At 43.1% G+C, this 17,550-nt stretch overlaps 4 protein-coding genes across 5 annotated transcripts; 2 read left to right on the top strand and 2 right to left on the bottom strand.

Annotated features, from left to right (window-relative positions):
- Nucleotides 1-1,234: 1,234 nt before the first annotated feature.
- Nucleotides 1,235-3,264, bottom strand: atp6v1f (ATPase H+ transporting V1 subunit F). Its single transcript, XM_037121175.1, has 2 exons — nucleotides 2,978-3,264; nucleotides 1,235-1,781 (listed from the first exon to the last, which is right to left on the bottom strand). Exons 1-2 carry the CDS (start codon nucleotides 3,214-3,216, stop codon nucleotides 1,580-1,582), a joined length of 441 nt encoding a protein of 146 aa, XP_036977070.1. The 5' UTR covers nucleotides 3,217-3,264; the 3' UTR covers nucleotides 1,235-1,579.
- Nucleotides 3,265-3,407: 143 nt separating this feature from the next.
- Nucleotides 3,408-7,521, top strand: lamtor4 (late endosomal/lysosomal adaptor, MAPK and MTOR activator 4). Its single transcript, XM_037121176.1, has 4 exons — nucleotides 3,408-3,672; nucleotides 3,806-3,889; nucleotides 7,050-7,167; nucleotides 7,252-7,521. The coding sequence occupies exons 1-4, from the start codon at nucleotides 3,670-3,672 to the stop codon at nucleotides 7,347-7,349; spliced, it is 303 nt and encodes a 100-aa protein (XP_036977071.1). The 5' UTR covers nucleotides 3,408-3,669; the 3' UTR covers nucleotides 7,350-7,521.
- Nucleotides 7,522-7,641: 120 nt separating this feature from the next.
- LOC119032237 (ADP-ribosylation factor 4) lies at nucleotides 7,642-12,016 on the bottom strand. Its single transcript, XM_037121174.1, has 6 exons — nucleotides 11,751-12,016; nucleotides 11,259-11,339; nucleotides 10,605-10,714; nucleotides 10,113-10,184; nucleotides 9,894-10,019; nucleotides 7,642-8,401 (listed from the first exon to the last, which is right to left on the bottom strand). Exons 1-6 carry the CDS (start codon nucleotides 11,815-11,817, stop codon nucleotides 8,315-8,317), a joined length of 543 nt encoding a protein of 180 aa, XP_036977069.1. The 5' UTR covers nucleotides 11,818-12,016; the 3' UTR covers nucleotides 7,642-8,314.
- Nucleotides 12,017-12,807: 791 nt separating this feature from the next.
- gcc1 (GRIP and coiled-coil domain containing 1) lies at nucleotides 12,808-17,483 on the top strand. Of its 2 annotated transcripts, none has more exons than XM_037122240.1 (4): nucleotides 12,808-12,966; nucleotides 13,467-13,920; nucleotides 14,025-14,690; nucleotides 16,073-17,482. In XM_037122240.1, the coding sequence occupies exons 2-4, from the start codon at nucleotides 13,531-13,533 to the stop codon at nucleotides 17,333-17,335; spliced, it is 2,319 nt and encodes a 772-aa protein (XP_036978135.1). In that variant the 5' UTR covers nucleotides 12,808-12,966; nucleotides 13,467-13,530; the 3' UTR covers nucleotides 17,336-17,482. The 2 variants fall into 2 exon arrangements, with proteins under 2 accessions (XP_036978135.1, XP_036978136.1); XM_037122241.1 differs by having other exon boundaries at nucleotides 12,819-12,966; nucleotides 13,455-13,920; nucleotides 16,073-17,483.
- The last annotated feature ends 67 nt before the right edge of the window (nucleotides 17,484-17,550 follow it).

The raw sequence follows: 17,550 nt of genomic DNA, 5'->3' as shown, positions 1-17,550 counted from the left end.
ACACCAAAGGGAAAATTAAACTAATATAAATTTGATTGGACTTTGGTTTGGAGTAGTTTAACTTTGTGTTGAACTCTTAAACTTTGTTCAGACCGTTTCACAGTTTGTGTCTCTGATACATCTGATGTTAATTATTACTTCATGTTTTCTATCATCTGTACTTCTGACATCATGATGTTCAAGATTTTTTCAGATCAGATATGTTGTAAGATTTCTTCACACTCACCTGCTCGACATTTCTTCTTCTGTGGTGTTCTGCAGGTGAAGATTCACAGTCACCTGGTCATCATCATTGCCATGACTACAGAACAGAAACACAAACCACTTTAGAATCAGTCAACCTTCAGTCGTCTGTCCTGGTGTTGATGGCTGATGTCTCACCCAATTGAAACAGGAAGAGGAGCAGCAGAGGCCTTCATCATCACCATCATCATCATCATCATGAGGCAGAGAGAGTGAGCAGTCTTCATCATCAGAGAGAGGAGGTGTCAGTCAGAGTGAAGGAGACTCACCCTCACAGTCTCTATTTATACTGACAGAGTGTGTGAAGGTCACACTGTTCTCACCTTCATCATCACCTTCATCATCATCATGGTCGTCAGCAGCAGCAGCAGGACTTCCTGTCGTCTGAAGGTCTCGGGGTGAGTGATGGAGACTCTCAGTGTTGTTTCAATATTTACTCTTCCTCTTTATCAGCTTGACCTCCACCTGTCACATTATTGCACCAGGGAACAAATGAGATGATGTCATCATAACATCAGCATGCACACTGAAACCCGCTGCAGCTTCACCTGTCCATCAGCTGTTTGTGTAAATAGAATCTCATATTAAATATTTTTCCTTTCTGGCAATAAACTTACTCAAATATCAAAGTGTCAGTAAAGTAACCAATCCATGTATTTACATGTATGTATAAACTGTATACTGTGAGTCAGCTGAATATCACAATCACTGTTTTTATCTGATTGATGAGAAAATCAATTCATTTAAAAATAATGCAGCATGTGATCTGTAAAGTAACTAGTAACTTAAGTCATCAGATAAATGTAGTGGAAGGACAACGTAACAGAAAATGGACACACTCAAGCCAACGTCTGGCTGAGAGCCGATTGGACACGGATCAGATTGATTGCCATTGCCCATTGGTCGAAACATTAACATGTGTTTATCAGTTTCACATGTTCAGATTTGAAGATTTAAAGCTGATTTGATGAACAAAAGCGAAGAGACAGAATCACAACAACAACATTTATTTATTTCAACATCTTTTTCATAAGTTAAACATCTGGAACAAACACTGACAGAAGACTATTAATATTTTCTTCTACTGAGGAATTTTCAGCCGACAGGAAGTAAAAATCTTCTTATCAGCTGAGTGCGTGTCACATGGAAACATGTCCCACTTCCTGTTGACTGAAATAAATCAACATGTTTGAGGACACAGATCTGTGAGGCAGACAGAAACAGAGGAATGACTGAGAACAAATCAATGGATCCAGCAGAGAAACACCAGTCAGGGACAGTTACATTAATCACACAAGTGTAAACAGAGTGTGTTTATGTTCAGACAGTCGGTCATCTATCGGAAGTCCTCGGCGGAGAACATGCCCTTGGCACGGCGCAGGATGGAATCCTTGGATGCGTCGTACGGATGCTCTTTGGACGGGATCTCCAACACGGCCGGGATCGACTGCATGTGGGCGTCGATGGCGTGACGGATCATCTCGGCAATGAACTGGTTAATGAGGATGATGCCGATGTCATTACGAGCCAAGAAGCTCCTAGAAGGAGGAAGAGTTTAGTCAACAGAGAGCAAGCACTAAGAAGCCACACACCATACTTGATTCAAATTTGCAACAATTTAAGCACTCTGGTACTAGAAAATGTAGACAATGTCATGTGATCTGTTTTTATGTCTGAGGAGGAGATGCGGGTTCAGAATTCAGAACATCACAACTTTAAAAGTGTCTCTCTTTTTTTTAACTAAAGAAGAGAACTCAGAAAACTTAAAAACTTTCACTCATGATGGATAATGTGAAATGTGAATTTTAAACACCTACCAAATATAAATAAGTACGATTTAAACTGTTTGATTGTTAGCGACACGAGAGGCCAGACATTTTAAACTGTGATATACTCAGCCAATGAAAACACCAAACCAATTCTTCTTTTTGATACCGATTCATTTATAGTATAACAAAGGTTGACAAAATGTATGAATTAATGGGATCTGGAAGTAATTTCAGCATTTAGAAAATCGTTGACAAGACTTTGATTCCAATAATATAGAAATGACCGATCATAAAATGATATTATATATGTTTTATTTTATTATATATCATCTATCTCTACAGAGACTCAATGAACAAGCCAAAATCTTAATTACTTGATTTTAGAATGGAGTTTTACTCAACGTTTGTAGTCAAACTTAAAATGACTAGTTTGTTGAATAGAGTTTGGCTGTAGGTTAAGAGTTTCACAGCTCAGAACACGAGAGGCTAAAATGACTGACTCAGCAGACAAACGCTGATGAGGATTTAATGCCGCGTTTTCTGCTGCTAAAAGGAATTGATTGATAAATAAACCATTTAACTGATTCATTTTTGAATGGAGTTAAGGTTGAGGTTAGGGTTATTACGGTAACTCGTTTAATCATTTCATTAGGGTATCGGTGAAGGTATCGTGCGGGAATTACGACCCTTAAAATCACCAAACCAAACCCCATTCAAATTCCAACCAATTTAATATTTCGTTTAAAGCTGGGTCATTGTTAATGGCGTCTGGAAAACCTCTCAGGATAGATTATATCAGATGTCAACTGGATTATTTATATGCCGGGTTGACATCTGTCGCCTCCTGATTAAAATAGTCAACGAAATAATTAACTTCGAATCTCAGTAAAACTAATCTACTGTTGAACGGAGTTTGGTGCAGAGGTCCAGAGTACAACCCGTATGTATTTGATGGAGGATCCTACTTGAAGGTCTCTTCGATCTCCGTGATGCTCGTGTCCTTCTCCACCACCAAGAAATTCGGTTTCCGGTTCTTGTTGAGCTCACCGATCCCGCCGAGCAGGAAGCCGGTGCACGTGTCCTCATCTCCGATCACAGCGATCAGTTTCCCGCGGCCGGCCATCACGAGCTCCAAATATACAGATCGAACCGTGAAAGGAGGAGAAAATAATGGAAGCTCCAGCTGACAGATGCTACAGATCATGTGAGGAGGTCAGCTGATCGTCACTTCCGCTTTGATCATGTGACGAGGTCAGCTGATCGTCACTTCCGCTTTGATCATGTGACGAGGCCAGCTGATCGTCACTTCCGCTTAGATTTGAGAGCTGAGCGGTGCGGCCGGAGAGGACGTTTTAATGACGTCATCATAACAGCTGAAAATAACAAAAATATTATTATTTCAAGAAATACAGAAATAAAGTCCTTGCGAAACAAGGATCAAATTAAAGTTACACTTAATCACGAAATTGTTGGAATTACGTTTGAGTTCCGACAGCACGTGAACGCCGCAACAGTCATGTGACGGATCACACGGACAGGCTGTAACATAGACATATAAAGACCTACCCTCTTTATATGTCTGTGGGCTGTAATGCAGCTGAGCTACAACTAGTACAAACAGACGAAGAAGAAGACGAAGAAGAAGAAGAAGAAGAAGATGGTGAGTCCAGGTGTTTTAATGTTTGGTATTAAGTTGTCTGAACTGTGACGTTTACGTGCCTCGGAGTTTACAGTCAGAGTAGTCTGTTAGCAGTTAGCCTGTTAGCTCAGCCTGATATCTGTGTTGTTTTCAGACGACAGCCGCTCTGACTGCGGGTCTGGAGCGGATCCCGGATCAGCTCGGGTACCTGGTTATCAGCGAGGACGGTGTCCTGGCCGTAAGTGTCCCGTGAACACCACATCAAGCCCTGTCCACCTGTCCACCTGCGTAACGTCATAATCTGCTGAGAATATCTAAGGACCTGCTGGGGGCAGAGAATCAGCTTCCGGTCACAGGGATCGATACAGTCGAGACTTTAGATTGCTCGAGTTTCTAAAGTACGGAAGCGCATTGCATTTACTGGATAAAAACAAATTAGACACCTTATCTCGTAATTACGAGATATTTTCTTGTAATTATGAGATCAGACCCATGAAACATACAATACTTTTACAGTAGTTACTCCCGGCAATAAACTGAAGTTATCAAAGTGATTTCAAAGTGAAGGACGACGTGAGAAAAAACAAAAACAAACATTTTCTTCCACAAGTAGCTCAAGATTCATACACTGCTGATCTTAGCACTTCCTAGACTACTTGCGTGCATAATATCAAGTACTTTTACTGTGTACTTTAAGTAATCCAGTGTCAAAATCCTTAACAGAGAACCAGAGTACATATATTTCACCCAACTTTGATATTGAAAAACATAATTGCATGTAATGTATAGGTGAAACTCGATAAATTAGAAAATCATGCATTTCAGTAATTCAACTTAAAAGGGGAAACTATAACATAGACTCATTACAGGCAAAGCAAGATATTTCAAGCTTTTGTTATAATTTTGATGATTATGGCTTACAGTTTATGAAAACCCCAAATTCCAAATCTCAGAAAAAAATTGGAATATTTCATGAAATCAAAAAAAAAAAAAAAAATGTTGGCCCTCTTAAAAGTATAATCATGCATATTGGTTTGAGCCCCGTTTGCATGAATTACTGCCTCAGTGCGGCGTGGCATGGATGCTGTCAGCCTGTGGTGCTGCTCAGGTGTTATGGAAGACCAGGATGCTTCAATGGCAGCCTTCGGCTCCTCTGCATTGTTTGGTCTCATGTGTCTCATCTTTCTCTTGGTAATGCCCCATAGATTCTCTTTGAAAGGTTCAGGTCAGGCGAGTTTGCTGGCCAATCAAGCACAGTAACACCATGGTCATTAAACCAGGTGTTGGTACCCGTGGCTGTGTCTGCAGGTGCCAAGTCCTGCTGGAAAATGAAGTCAGTGTCTCCATGAAGCTCGTCAGCAGAAGGAAGCATGAAGTGCTCTAAAATGTCCTGGTAGACGGCTGCGTTGACTGTGGACTTCAGTAAACCAACACCAGCAGATGACACGGCTCCCCAAATCAACACAGACTGTGGAAACTTCACACTGGACTTCAAGCAACGTGGATTGTGTTCCTCTCCACTCTTCCTCCAGATTCTGGGACCTTGATTTCCAAATGAGATGCAAAATTTGCTCTCATCAGAAAAGAGGACTTTGGACCACTGAGCAACAGACCAGTTCTTTTTTTCCTTTAGCCCAGATAAGATGCTTCTGACGTTGTTTATTGTTCAGGAGAGGCTTGACACGAGGAATACGACAGTTGAAGCCCATGTCCAGGATCAGTCTTTTCGTGGTGGCTCTTGATGGGCTGACTCCAGCCTCAGTCCACTAAAGTGAAGCTCCGCCACACTTTTAAATGGCCTTTTCTTGACAATCCTCTCCAGGCTGCGGTCATCCCTGCTGCTTGTGCACCTTTTTCTTCCACACTTTTCCCTTCCACTTGACGTTCTATTGACGTACAGCACTTTGAGAACATCCGACTTCTTTTGTAATTACCTTTTGAGGCTTTCCCAGCGTGTGGAGGGTGTCAGTGATGGTTTTCTGCACAAGTGTAAGGTCAGCAGTCTTCCCCGTGATTGTGAATTCCACTGAACCAGACTGAGAGTCCATTTAAAGGCTCAGGAACCTTTTGCAGGTGTTTTGGATTAATTAGCTGATTAGAGTGTGATGCTTTGAGCCTACTATATTGAACCTTTTTACAATATTCTAATTTTCTGAGATTTTGAATTTGAGGTCCTCATAAGCTGTAAGCCATAACCATCAAAATTATAACAAATAAAGGCTTGAAATATCTTGCTTTGCATGTAATGAGTCTATATATTAAATTAGTTTCATCTTTTAAGTTGAATTACTGAAATAAATTTTGTACAATATTCTTATTTTTCACCTGTATCGTATATTTCATAGGTCTGATTGTGAGACTGCAGTCTGCCCCACAGTCACTACCAGCGGCTCTACAGAGTGGCTTCATTACGATTACTGTAAATGTTAGTAGATTCGCGCAGTAGAAAAAAAGTTGTGGCTGATTCAAGATTCAAGACTCAAGAAAACTTTATTTATCCCGAGGGAAATTGTCATGCAACAGTAGTAAAACAAAGTGAGAAAGGAATACAAAAGTAATAAATAATAGTAAAGTAATAAATAAACACGTTACTAAGTACACAGAATGTAAACCAACAGTGAGCAGCATAAAACTGAAATAAAAAGTACACAATAAGATTGAATAAAGTGACAAGTGGTATAAGGTGATAAAAATAATAAATTTAGCAGCAACATGAAATAGCAGCAATTTACTAAGTCCAGTGCAGGAGATTTACAATGCATGAGATTTCACCATGCAAAAGTGAAGGACGGCTGGCTTGACCACAGTCAACGTGGCACCTTTCCGTATCTCGTAATTACAAGATCTTTGCTCGTAATAAAGAGGTAAGGCGTCTATTCATTTTTTTTTTATCCAGTGAATGCATTGCGCTTCTGTACTAAAGGAATTTTGTGATGAGCCTTATTTTAATCAGCAGGTCTGATGCTGTCGTCAGTGAAACAGCTGTTACAGCACACACAGTGGTTTTTTAGTGAATATGACAGCTGACAGTGATTTAAGAATCACACTGTGGTGTCGGTATTTTATTAATTAATTCTATAACAGCTGCCGAACAGCAGTGATGCTCTGAAGGAAGTGATTGCAGATATGAAAGATTTCAGACCCGTTGGCTGGATGATCCCTCATTATCAATATATAATTACTAGGACCACTTTCTCTTAGCATTGGGTTCAGCAGTTTTTGTGTTTGTGATGACCAGCTGAATCGGTATACAAGTCTGTCAGAAATGAATACACAAGAAAATGATAAACTGATAGAATGTTAATTGAGTATGGTGTTTAGAACATTTACATCACAAGATGAGTCCAATCACGTCCCTCCAGCTGTGACCTTTGACCTCTACTTGACCCTCTCCTTAGTCTGCAGGTGAGCTGGAGAATGACGAACACACAGCAGGTGTGATAATGCAAATGGTTCGAACAGCAAGTCGATTCAGATTACCTGGATCAGCAGAGCCACCCTTCAAACGCATGTCAGGTAACACACACACATACACACAGAGTGAACCTCTCACCCATAGGTCTCACCTGGACTCACCTGTGCTCTACTGTTTGTCCTCAGTGATTCTGGAGGATTTCGTCTACACGGTCACGGTGTCTGGTCAGAAGGTTTTTGTGGTTAAACGTCAGAACAACCAGCAGGAGCCAATCAGTGTTTAGAGGTGGACCCACAGGAAGTGAGGCTGATGATGAAGGTCAAAGGTCAGCGACATCAGAGCGACCGGCAGCTGGACGTCAGCTTGTGTTCGATTTAAATTAAGTTTTGTATGTTTGAATTAGTCTATTTAACCATGTTAATGTGTAAATGGAAATAAACAGATTCCGTCTTGTTTCTTGTCTCATGTCTTTAGTTTGTTAACAGATGAACTCCTGGTTGGTTTTACATCAGAATGAGTACTGAAATGAGAATCCAGCAGCACTGGCGCTGGTGTAATAATGTAAACAAGATAAATGAACGTGTCCTCGTAGCAACAAACTCTGCTCAGGTTTTATTTATCACACAATCAATGCACCTCATTAGAACAGGTGTGATAACTGATCAAGTCAAAACAAGATATCAATGGTGAAACACTGATAAATACTAAATAAATATTGACAAGAAACTGCTGAGAAGAAAAAAAAAAAACCTTTATTGCATCATTGTCTCTCTTCTTCACATTGTTAAGGAATGACGATGCCTTCAGGTTCAGCTCTGGAATGAGTCTTCACATGACCAGGTGACTTTCACCTGTGGTAAGCTCCGCCCCCTGCACACTGGTGTGTACAGGTGTGACAGTGTTTTCACCATACTAAAACCCCACCCCCTTCTAACAGGTGCAGTCACCTGTTTTAGGCCCCACCCCTAATCTTCATCACTTCCTGTCACATGATTCTGAGTTAAAACATGCGGATTTAAAAAAAAAGAAAAAACAGGTCCAACAAACATCTGCAGGAAAAACAGAAAAGGATGATGGGAAGTCAAAGTGAGCTCAGAGTCCATGACATCACTTCCTGCTACAGACAGACACATTTATAATTTAAAAAAACAGAAACAGTCCTTTGAAGGGCTCCTCATCCTCCTGGTCTTTATCAGTTTGTACATGGTGTGAATTCAGTCAGCTGCTTCCTGTTTGCGGTCAGCTGCTCTAACGCTTCGACAGCTCACTGGACAGCCAGTCCAGACCCTCGTACAGACCAGTACCCTGAGTGGCACAGGTGGCCTGGACATGCCACTGATGAGACACAGACAGGCAACACTGTTAGAAAGCTGGGCAGGTGAGTGCTGATGATAATAATCTGAGCTGATCCAGACAAATATGATACAGATAGCCTCATGTTGGAATTATCAACATCTGTTTTATTAGATCAGATTAGTCTTTGTCCATAACTGCTTATCTTTTGCAGGGTCTTAGGGGGCTGGAGCTGATCCCAGTTCATTCACACGTTTAGAGTGAACTCATGCATCAGATTCAAAACAACTTTATTGTCAGAACACATTTTAACGTGTGAACAACAAATGTAAAAGATGTGTGAACGACGTCCTTTCAAGAATAGTTTATCGTCATTGTTTCAGAAACAACAGAACACAGATCTTTGTTTTTGACAATATAAACACCTTTAAATAAATCGCTATATATCAACATGAGAGGAGCCTCAGTCTAATCATCTGTTAACATCAGTACAATAAATATCTGTACAGATGTTAACTGTACAGAAAACTTCTGTACAGTTGTGAAAACATGCAGACCAATCAGGAAGTGCCATTTCAAAATAAGGGCACACTGTTATTTATGATAACGTCCTGTCAGACTTACAAATCAAAACATTATGTTAGTCTGGATCAGAATCAGAATTTCTGTGTGACAGGACAGTAATATCATAGTAAACAATAATAGTAAAAATAAACAATCCAATAAAAAGGTAAGAATAGAAATAGAATCATGTATTGCATATACACAATATGAACAGTGTAACAGTGTATTGTTATTAATAAACAATGTTGGGCACTTTTGGTTACTTTTAAAAAGTAATGAGTTAAAGTTACTAGTTACTTCTCCCAAAGTTATTAACTGAATTACTCCACTATGAAAGTAACTAGTTACGTGGGAAAATAACTATTGTGTTACTTCCCCCTTTTGTGCTCGGCATTATGTATTTAGAAAATGTCAGTCTGCATGGTGGACCAGCTCCTGCTCTCCCCAGTATTTTACCAATGACAGCCCTGAAGGAGTCTGAGTCAGCTGTTGATCACGGGACCAAGTTCTTGACAACATACCTGCCTATCATTGCATTCAGTTCAGTTCTGATTGGCTTACGAACTCTTACTCTACCTTAGCTAATCATCATCACTTGTGCGATTGTATCGCCCCTCCCTCCTCCCGCTGGTGGCTGAGAGCCCAGTCGGATGACAACAGCTTCACTGAGCAGCTTCAGTTTATAACGCACCACATTTTACTGTTGGTAACGTAATAATGTAACGATGGAAGTAGTAATGAGTTAGATTACCCGTTACTAACAAAAATAATGCCGTTATCCCCAACACTGTTACTAAATAATAAATATGGGTATGAAAGTTAGTGCAAACCAAAACTGGAAATGTGTTGAGTTTTTCTATCGCACAGTTCACAAGTGATGAGACCAACAGGAGGGCAAACATATTGATGATAAATATATATGACTGATATGATAAATAAATAATATTGATGAATGAATATTGATCCTTACAGTTCTGTTGCGCAAGCTGTGGAGGCCCAGTTTGTCGGTGAGTTCACTGACTCCCATGGCGTTAGGAAGATCCTGTTTGTTAGCAAACACCAGAATAACTGCCTCCTTCAGCTCGTCCTCCTGGATCTACAGAGAGAGGAAGTCATGTGACTGATGACATCATCGATCAATACAACAGACCAATGTGTGTAGCAGCTCTGCTTCCTGTCAGTTACTCACCATTTTAGCGAGTTCATCAGCAGACTCTGCTACTCTCTCTCTGTCGTTACTGTCCACAACAAAGATCAGCCCCTGGGACACACAGGTCAGAGGTCAGACATATAGGCTGTTTATATCATATTTATATATCATATTATAGAGTGAGAGCAGCTGCTCAGAGCCTCCAGCTCTGGAGAAGAGTCGGTGCAGATCCAGAATTTTTGGAGAAGTAAACACCTGGAGTATCATCCGATTCTGCTCGGATATGGAGCCAGAGATGACTTTTTAACTTGTGGGATTAAAAAGTGGACTTTTCCAGAACCAGAGTCTCTGCTGAGTGCTGACTTCAATCAGAGCTTCTCTCAGAGCAACAGGCTCATTGTGTGCTGTTGCTCCCTAATGTTAGCTTACCTACCTAACATAGAGTACAGTAATCGCACTGATTGTTCAGTTCAGTACCTATGTGTTCTGGTTCTGACTCAGTACCTGCGTGTTCTGGTTCTGGTTCAGTACCTGAGTGTTTTGGAAATAGTGTCTCCACAGAGGTCTGATCTTGTCCTGGCCGCCAACGTCCCAGACTGTGAAACAGATGTTCTTGTACTCGACCGTCTCCACGTTAAAACCTGAAACACACACACAAAGTAAAAAGTTGTTCTGATCCAGATATTTTAAGGGATAAAAATTCTCAGGTTTAAATGAGGTCAAGTTACTGTTCATGAGGTTTGAGTGAACTTAACATGACAACTGCACCAGAAACTTCCTTCAGCAACTCTTGTGATGTAGAAGAAGCAGATGTAGTGTGTGCAAATGTAGAGCGTGCAGATGTTGAGCATGTAAATGTAGAACAAGCAGCTGTAGAGCGTGTAGAAGTAGACCGTACAGATGTAGAGAGTGCGGATGTAAGTATATATACAGTCAGGTTTATGAATACGTAAAGTACAGACTGAGCACTCATGTGTCATGAGTGTGTCAGATTCAAGTCAATGAAATCAGTATTTAATAATGACTTCATTGTATGTTGAGGCTCAGATCAGTGTGGACTCTCTGCATATTAATAATAAAGCAGTAGCACCGAGCAGCGGCAACTGAGAGAGGAGCTAACAGCTGCAACAGACACACGGCATATCAACAGGCTGCTGGCGGCTGTATTGATCACTGATCACTCACCGATAGTTGGGATGGTGGTGACGATCTCTCCGAGCTTCAGTTTGTACAGGATCGTTGTTTTTCCAGCTGCGTCCAAACCGACTGAAACAAGATCAAAAACCTTATTTTAACTGCACAAAACGTTGGCAGCATCGATGATTACCGTCTTTAAACAGCTTCAGATCAACTACATTCAAACTACACCAAATATAAACTGAGACTCCAGAGAGAAGTGCTGAAAACAGCCGTAAACTGACGCTGACAGACCGCTACATCTCCTTCACGACCCGATAGCTCGGACCTTTAGCTTCTGGCAGCTAGCTGGATTATCTTCTATTTTTCATATTTGCTCTTTATGTTGGAGTTTTACTTCAACCAGTTGTGATTAACAGTTGAGGACAGTATCCACTCAGTGTGTCAGAACATTCACATCAGAGCACCGGGAGTGTTTTCGGCTACGCCGGTTCCTGGCCGGTTAGCCACAAAGCTAGTTAGCCTAGCCGCGGTGCTCACCCATCAGTATCCTCATCTGCTTCTTCCCGAAGAACCTGGAGAACAGAGAGGAGATCGTCAGCCCCATTTTATTAAAAATGTCCCGGTTCAGCGGCGGGAAAAGTAAAAGCCCGACGGGGGACAATGTCAGCCGGTTAGTCCGGGACAGACGACTCAGAGCCGCACAGGAGACGGGGAGCGGGCGGAGACGAGCGGAGTCAGTGGGCGCAGCTCGGCAGCTCCTCCTCGGTGCCACGTCCAGGCCAACGCGGAATAAATGACGTCATTGCTTTGAAAAAACTTTATGAACTACAGGCAGAGGTGATGAGTTCACTTTTCACTAGAAAAACGGAAGAATCAGTTATCAGATGCACATCTTAATTCCTGAAATGATTTAAAATCTCACCTGCGATCTCGGAAATCTTCTCCCAGGTCCATAAATTGTCATTAGCAAACAGCTCCCATAAATTAACTTAAATGTTGTGAATCCTATATTATATATGAAATATATATCAATATCAGACAAAAATCACTTTTGACGATAAAATCTTTCAGTCTTTCCAACGCAATGGAAATTTACACATTTACACACACCTTTTATGCTCTATTTAAAGATTGTTTTATTATTTAAATGTAGTAGCATTTGATGTCATTTTTCCCCTCAAAACAACCTTGTAATACCCTACCCTTATTCTGACTTTACTTTTGTAATCCCCTAACCTTGGTTTAACTATTGTCTGTAGGTTGTTTTCATATGTTTTCATGTTTATCCATTGTTTGAGTGGTTTAAATATTTTACTTATTTATTTCACTTTATATTTTTTACTTGTACTTTCCAGCTTCGTGTAATTATATTGCCTGCACTTCTTTATGCTTTATATATTTAATTCATATTCAATATATTAATATTTAATTAAGTCATATCGTTAATCCTTTTACATTTATAATCTTTAAGCATCAACACAAATCGCGGTTTTCGGTCAGCGTACTAACCCTACTAACGCTAACCCTGACAGCCCTGAACGTCGCATGAGATTCCCGCCTCCTCCTCCTCCTCCAGTTCCGGTTCAGACAAACATGGCGGCTGTCAGCCGATAGTCAACAGCTGCGGCGATTAAACTCTGAGCTTATCTTCGTAATTACAGTTTTTAAATGTAATTATTCAAGTCGGAGACATTTGGTGTTTGTGTTCTCTTCACTAAAACATGAAGTGACTCTCAGGGCGGCTGTTTATCAGGTAAGAACCGAATTAAACCGGCTGATTAATGTCGGTGTTTGTGACAAAGTCAGAGTGAGCTTTAAACCGACAGACTTCATATTTCACTTGAACTCATTGTATTTCAAAGTTGATTCAAACCGTAAACAACGATGTTCGAGAAACAATCTTCAAAACAAAACAAATGAAACGACAAATTCTGAATGTGTGTTTTTAATTTCTTGATTTATATGACAGAAAAACCGGAGAAACTGGAACCAACGAAATGTAGACGTTAGGGTGAAATGACTTACATGGTTAGTTGCTAAAATCAAAGATTATTTTGTTGTCGATCAACCAATTTATTAAAAATATTACTCACAGGTGATCAGTTCTGTTATTATAAATGTTAACTAATCATCAGTTATACACTTTAATCAATCAATACTGAAGTTAATCCAAGCTGATGTGAGAAGGAGGAAACAGGAAGGCCGTCAGACTGTTAGAAACCAAGTTTGTTTCACGTGTTGGTTTTCTAAAAGATCCAGTCCGACCCGGCCCCGAGAGAGCCTCAGTCTGACCCGGCCCTCGTGGACCTTAAGAAGCATGGAGAAGTTCGGGATGAGTTTTGGGGGCGGCCCCAGCAGGAAGGATTTGCTGGACACCATCGAGTCTCAGAAGAAGCAGCTGGTCCAGTACCAGACCCGCTTCAAGGACGTGGTCCAGGCCTATAAGAGTCTCCTGAAGGAGAAGGAGGCTCTGGAGGCCAGTCTTAAGGTCCTGACGGTGACCCAGGAGGTGGACCTGAACCAGGAAGGTCAGGACACCTTCACCACTGCCGCTGCCGCTGCAGGGGAGCTCCCAGAGGACGGCTGCTCGCTGCATAGCGAGGACAGTGTGGATACTGCAGCATCTGTGGACACGCCCAGCGAGACCACAAGAGGGGACCAAAGTGAGGACGACCAAGGAGAACCAGGAGGGAGATCCAGCTCTACGGTACGTGTCAGACATAATTCAATTTAACCGATTGGACAGACAAAAAAATGCTCCTGTGATCGTATCTCCTGCAGCAGTTTAACATGTGATGACTCTTCCTGCAGCTCCTGAGGTCTGACCCTGACACCACTGGTTCAGAGAACTGCAGCACAGGGGTGGAGCAGCAGCAGCAGGCCGCACCTCATCCCAGTTTGGAGGCGGAACGTCGAGTCACCCAGTTGAAGGGCCAACTGAGCACGCTCACTAGCGCCCTGGCCACGGTGACGCAGGAGAAGTCCCGGATGGAGGCGAGTTTCCAGGCCGACAAGCGTCAGCTGAAGCAGGAGATGGAGGAACTCCAGGAGTGCCTGGTCGCCATGACGGCGCAGCAGGAGGCTGAGCTGCACAGTCTGCAGCAGCAGCTGGCTGAGAGCCGTGCTCGCATCATCACGCAGCAGCACGAGAGGGAGCAGGAGCAGGTAGACCACGTCCAGCAGCTGAGGGAGCTGCAGAAGATCTTGCAGCAGGAGAGAGATCTGCGACAGGATGCAGAGCTCCGCCTACAGGAAGTCAATGCCACGCTCCTCATGACATCACAGGCTGTGGACCGGGGGGCAGAGTCTCAGGCCCACCTCAACAAGACGAGGGAGGAGCGAGACGAGCTGAGGAAGAGGCTGCAGGCCGCAGAGGAGGACCAGAAGAAACCAGATCCCAGAGTCGACGAATTGCAGCAGGAGCTTACGCAGCTGAAAAATCACTTCCAGCAGCAGATCCACATTGAGACCAAGAAGGTAAAACTGAGACCAGATCCTCCCACGCCCAGGTCCAAACTAACCATGACGGATCCACATCGAGACCACCTGACTGTTTACTCTGTATATAGATTTAGATCTAGGGGTGCACCAATACCATTTTTTTCAAAACGAGTACGGGTATTTTCAGTCGTCTACTTGCTGATACCCATATTTCTACCACAGAAAGAACTATCAGGCTACAGATGCACTGGATTTATTTTCTAATCTGCTTGTTACAACAAATGATATAAGTGAAATAGAAATAAATATAAATCATAATTTCCTGTGTCAACAAAAAGCCTCCACATTGGCACCGTCTGCACATATAACAAAATGAAACTTATTACACAGTCAAATTAATATCTCAATTAAACTATTGCAGTCTCTGCATTTGAATCAGTGTGATATATACTGAAGTTGCCTCAAAGTCTGCATGTAATCACGAATTGACTGTCAAAGAAAGAAAAAACATTTCGACAATATTTAATATTTTAATTCTTATTTTCACTTAACATTAAGTTATACAGATATATGAAACTGAGATATGTATTATTTTCTTCTCTCTTCAAGGAAAAGAAGGGCAGCATTTAAAAATAAAATAGTGAAAATCAATTAAGTAGCTTTTTAAAATTGTGCATCTTAAAATAAAGTACTTGCTTTTTGAAAAATAACATCTGTTTCTGTTTGCCCTGAAGTAAGTTTCAGCACGAATCCATTGATTCTGAGGAACATTCATCAGCTCTCAGAGATGCCATGCTGGGTTCTGTCTCTGTGTCTTCTCTCCCTGTATCACTCACTCATCTTCCTGTCTGTCACTCGCTCTACACAGTGTTTATCGCCTGGACTGCCGATTTGATTGGCTGAGTAGCATCACGTGGGATGGATTAACTCACTTGCAGTTGGTCAGCGGATTATCTGATCCGCTAAACTGGTATCGCAATGTCTAGAAAAGCGGCGGCGGTCAAAATAGAAGTGCCCCCTCCAAATAGAAAATACTTAAATAATTTATGACCCTAGGTCTAGGTCCGTATAGGATGGCACCTGGGTCTGCAATCGGACCCCGGCCCATCTGTTAGTGACCTATGCCCTGGTCACTAAAATCTAAAATGACAACAAGAAATGACAAGCCGCCATCTGATCACAGTCTTCGGTTTCATGCAATGTAAGGCCGAATGCAACAAAGTGGTGTCGGTGAATTTTTGTGAGTATATGAGCACAGTATTGGCCCGATACCCGGTATTGGTATTGGTACTGGTGCATCCCTACTTAGATCTAAAGTAACTGAACCCAGATTAGGACCAGAACACGTTTCTTCTTCTGTTGCCAGGTGAACTGTCTTAAGTCTTTGTTGTCTCACTTGTCCGTTTATGTGTCTGCAGGCTTGTGATGCAGAGGAGCGTGCACGTGAGCGTGCTCAGGCTGCAGAGCTGAGGGTTTCCGGTCTGGAGCAGCGGGTCTCTGAACTGTCTGAGGTTCTGGGTTCCTGTGAGAAGACGAGGCAGAGAGACCAGCAAACGGCTCAGAGGCTCAGAGACCGGATCCTGCAGCTCGACACTGAGAACAAAACACTTGCAATCGCCGCCTCCAGCAGGACGGCCTCTGACCTGATCGTGGACGAGTCGCAGCTGGACGTCGGCTTGCTGAAGGAGAAGCTGGAGAAGGTGAGGAAGCTGCTGCTGCTCGCTGCTCAGAGGAACCCGGACCAAAACATCCAGAACCTGGCGGAGACCGAGGTGGAGACAAGCGGAGACAAACGCTCGGTGCTTTTCTACCAGCAGGAGCTGCGGCAAGTCAAAGACGAGTTTGAGCGCTACAAGCTGCGAGCGCAGGTGGTCCTGAAGAACAAGAATGCCAAAGATGGCTGCCAGGCAAAGGAGCTAGAGGAGATCCGGGATCAGCTGGCCGAGCTGAAGGAGAAGTACATCAACCTGCGGATCCAGGGTGATGAGGCCGAGGCCCGACACCACCGTGAGCTGGAAGAGCGGCAGCAGCAGGCGGCGGCACTGCAGCAAACGCACAAACAGGAATTGGAGCGGATGGAGGCGCTGCACCGCGACAACCTGCTGCGACTGGAGGCAGAGCTTCACAAACAGAGAGAGAGAACCATGGCACTGCTGGATGAGAAGGACCAGGAGCTGGAGAGGCTGCGAGCCACCACCCTCAGCTACAACAATGACACTGACAAGATGGCCGCTGCCGACAGCTACTCCCCGCAGAGCGAGGGTGACATCATCAGCCAGGCCCTGCGTCGGGCCATGCCCAACGAGCCCACGCTACTGCTGTATGCCGAGCAGCTGGCCAGGAAGGAGGTGGAAGTGGGCGGACTGCGGCGGCAAAAACATCGGCTAGAGGACGACATCCATCAGCTACAGGCAAAGCTCATCGCTAATGGAGAGCGCCACGACGAGGAGATGACGCAGCTGCGGGGACAACTGGACAAACTGGTGCGAGACCGGAGCAGAGAAGGTGCCAACATGGAATACCTGAAGAATGTCATCTACAAGTTCCTGACACTGCAAGACACTAGCGGGAGGCAGCAGACACTCACTGCCATCCTGACCATCCTCCACTTCAGCCCGCAAGAGAAACACAGCGTGATGAAGCTGCAGGCGGCGAGCTGGTGGAGCGCCAGCAAAAGATGAGAAACACATGAAGAACAAACTGTTGTGTTAGTGAGATGATCAAACCTCAGACTGGTATGAAATATATTAAAGGGATAGTTTGTGTTTTTTGAGTGGGGTCATATAAAGTCCATATCTATACTCGATCTGTTCCCTACCATAATCACCGATCGGCGCAGCCTCAGTTTGGAGAAGCAGAGAGCCGCTCCAGCCCAGACGCTCAGCTTTGTACTGCA

The sequence above is a fragment of the Acanthopagrus latus genome, chromosome 14, assembly GCF_904848185.1.
Source record: "Acanthopagrus latus isolate v.2019 chromosome 14, fAcaLat1.1, whole genome shotgun sequence".
NCBI classification, from domain to species: domain Eukaryota; kingdom Metazoa; phylum Chordata; class Actinopteri; order Spariformes; family Sparidae; genus Acanthopagrus; species Acanthopagrus latus.
The sequence above is the reverse complement of the archived record's forward strand: the minus strand, read 5'-3'. Positions and strand labels throughout refer to the sequence as shown.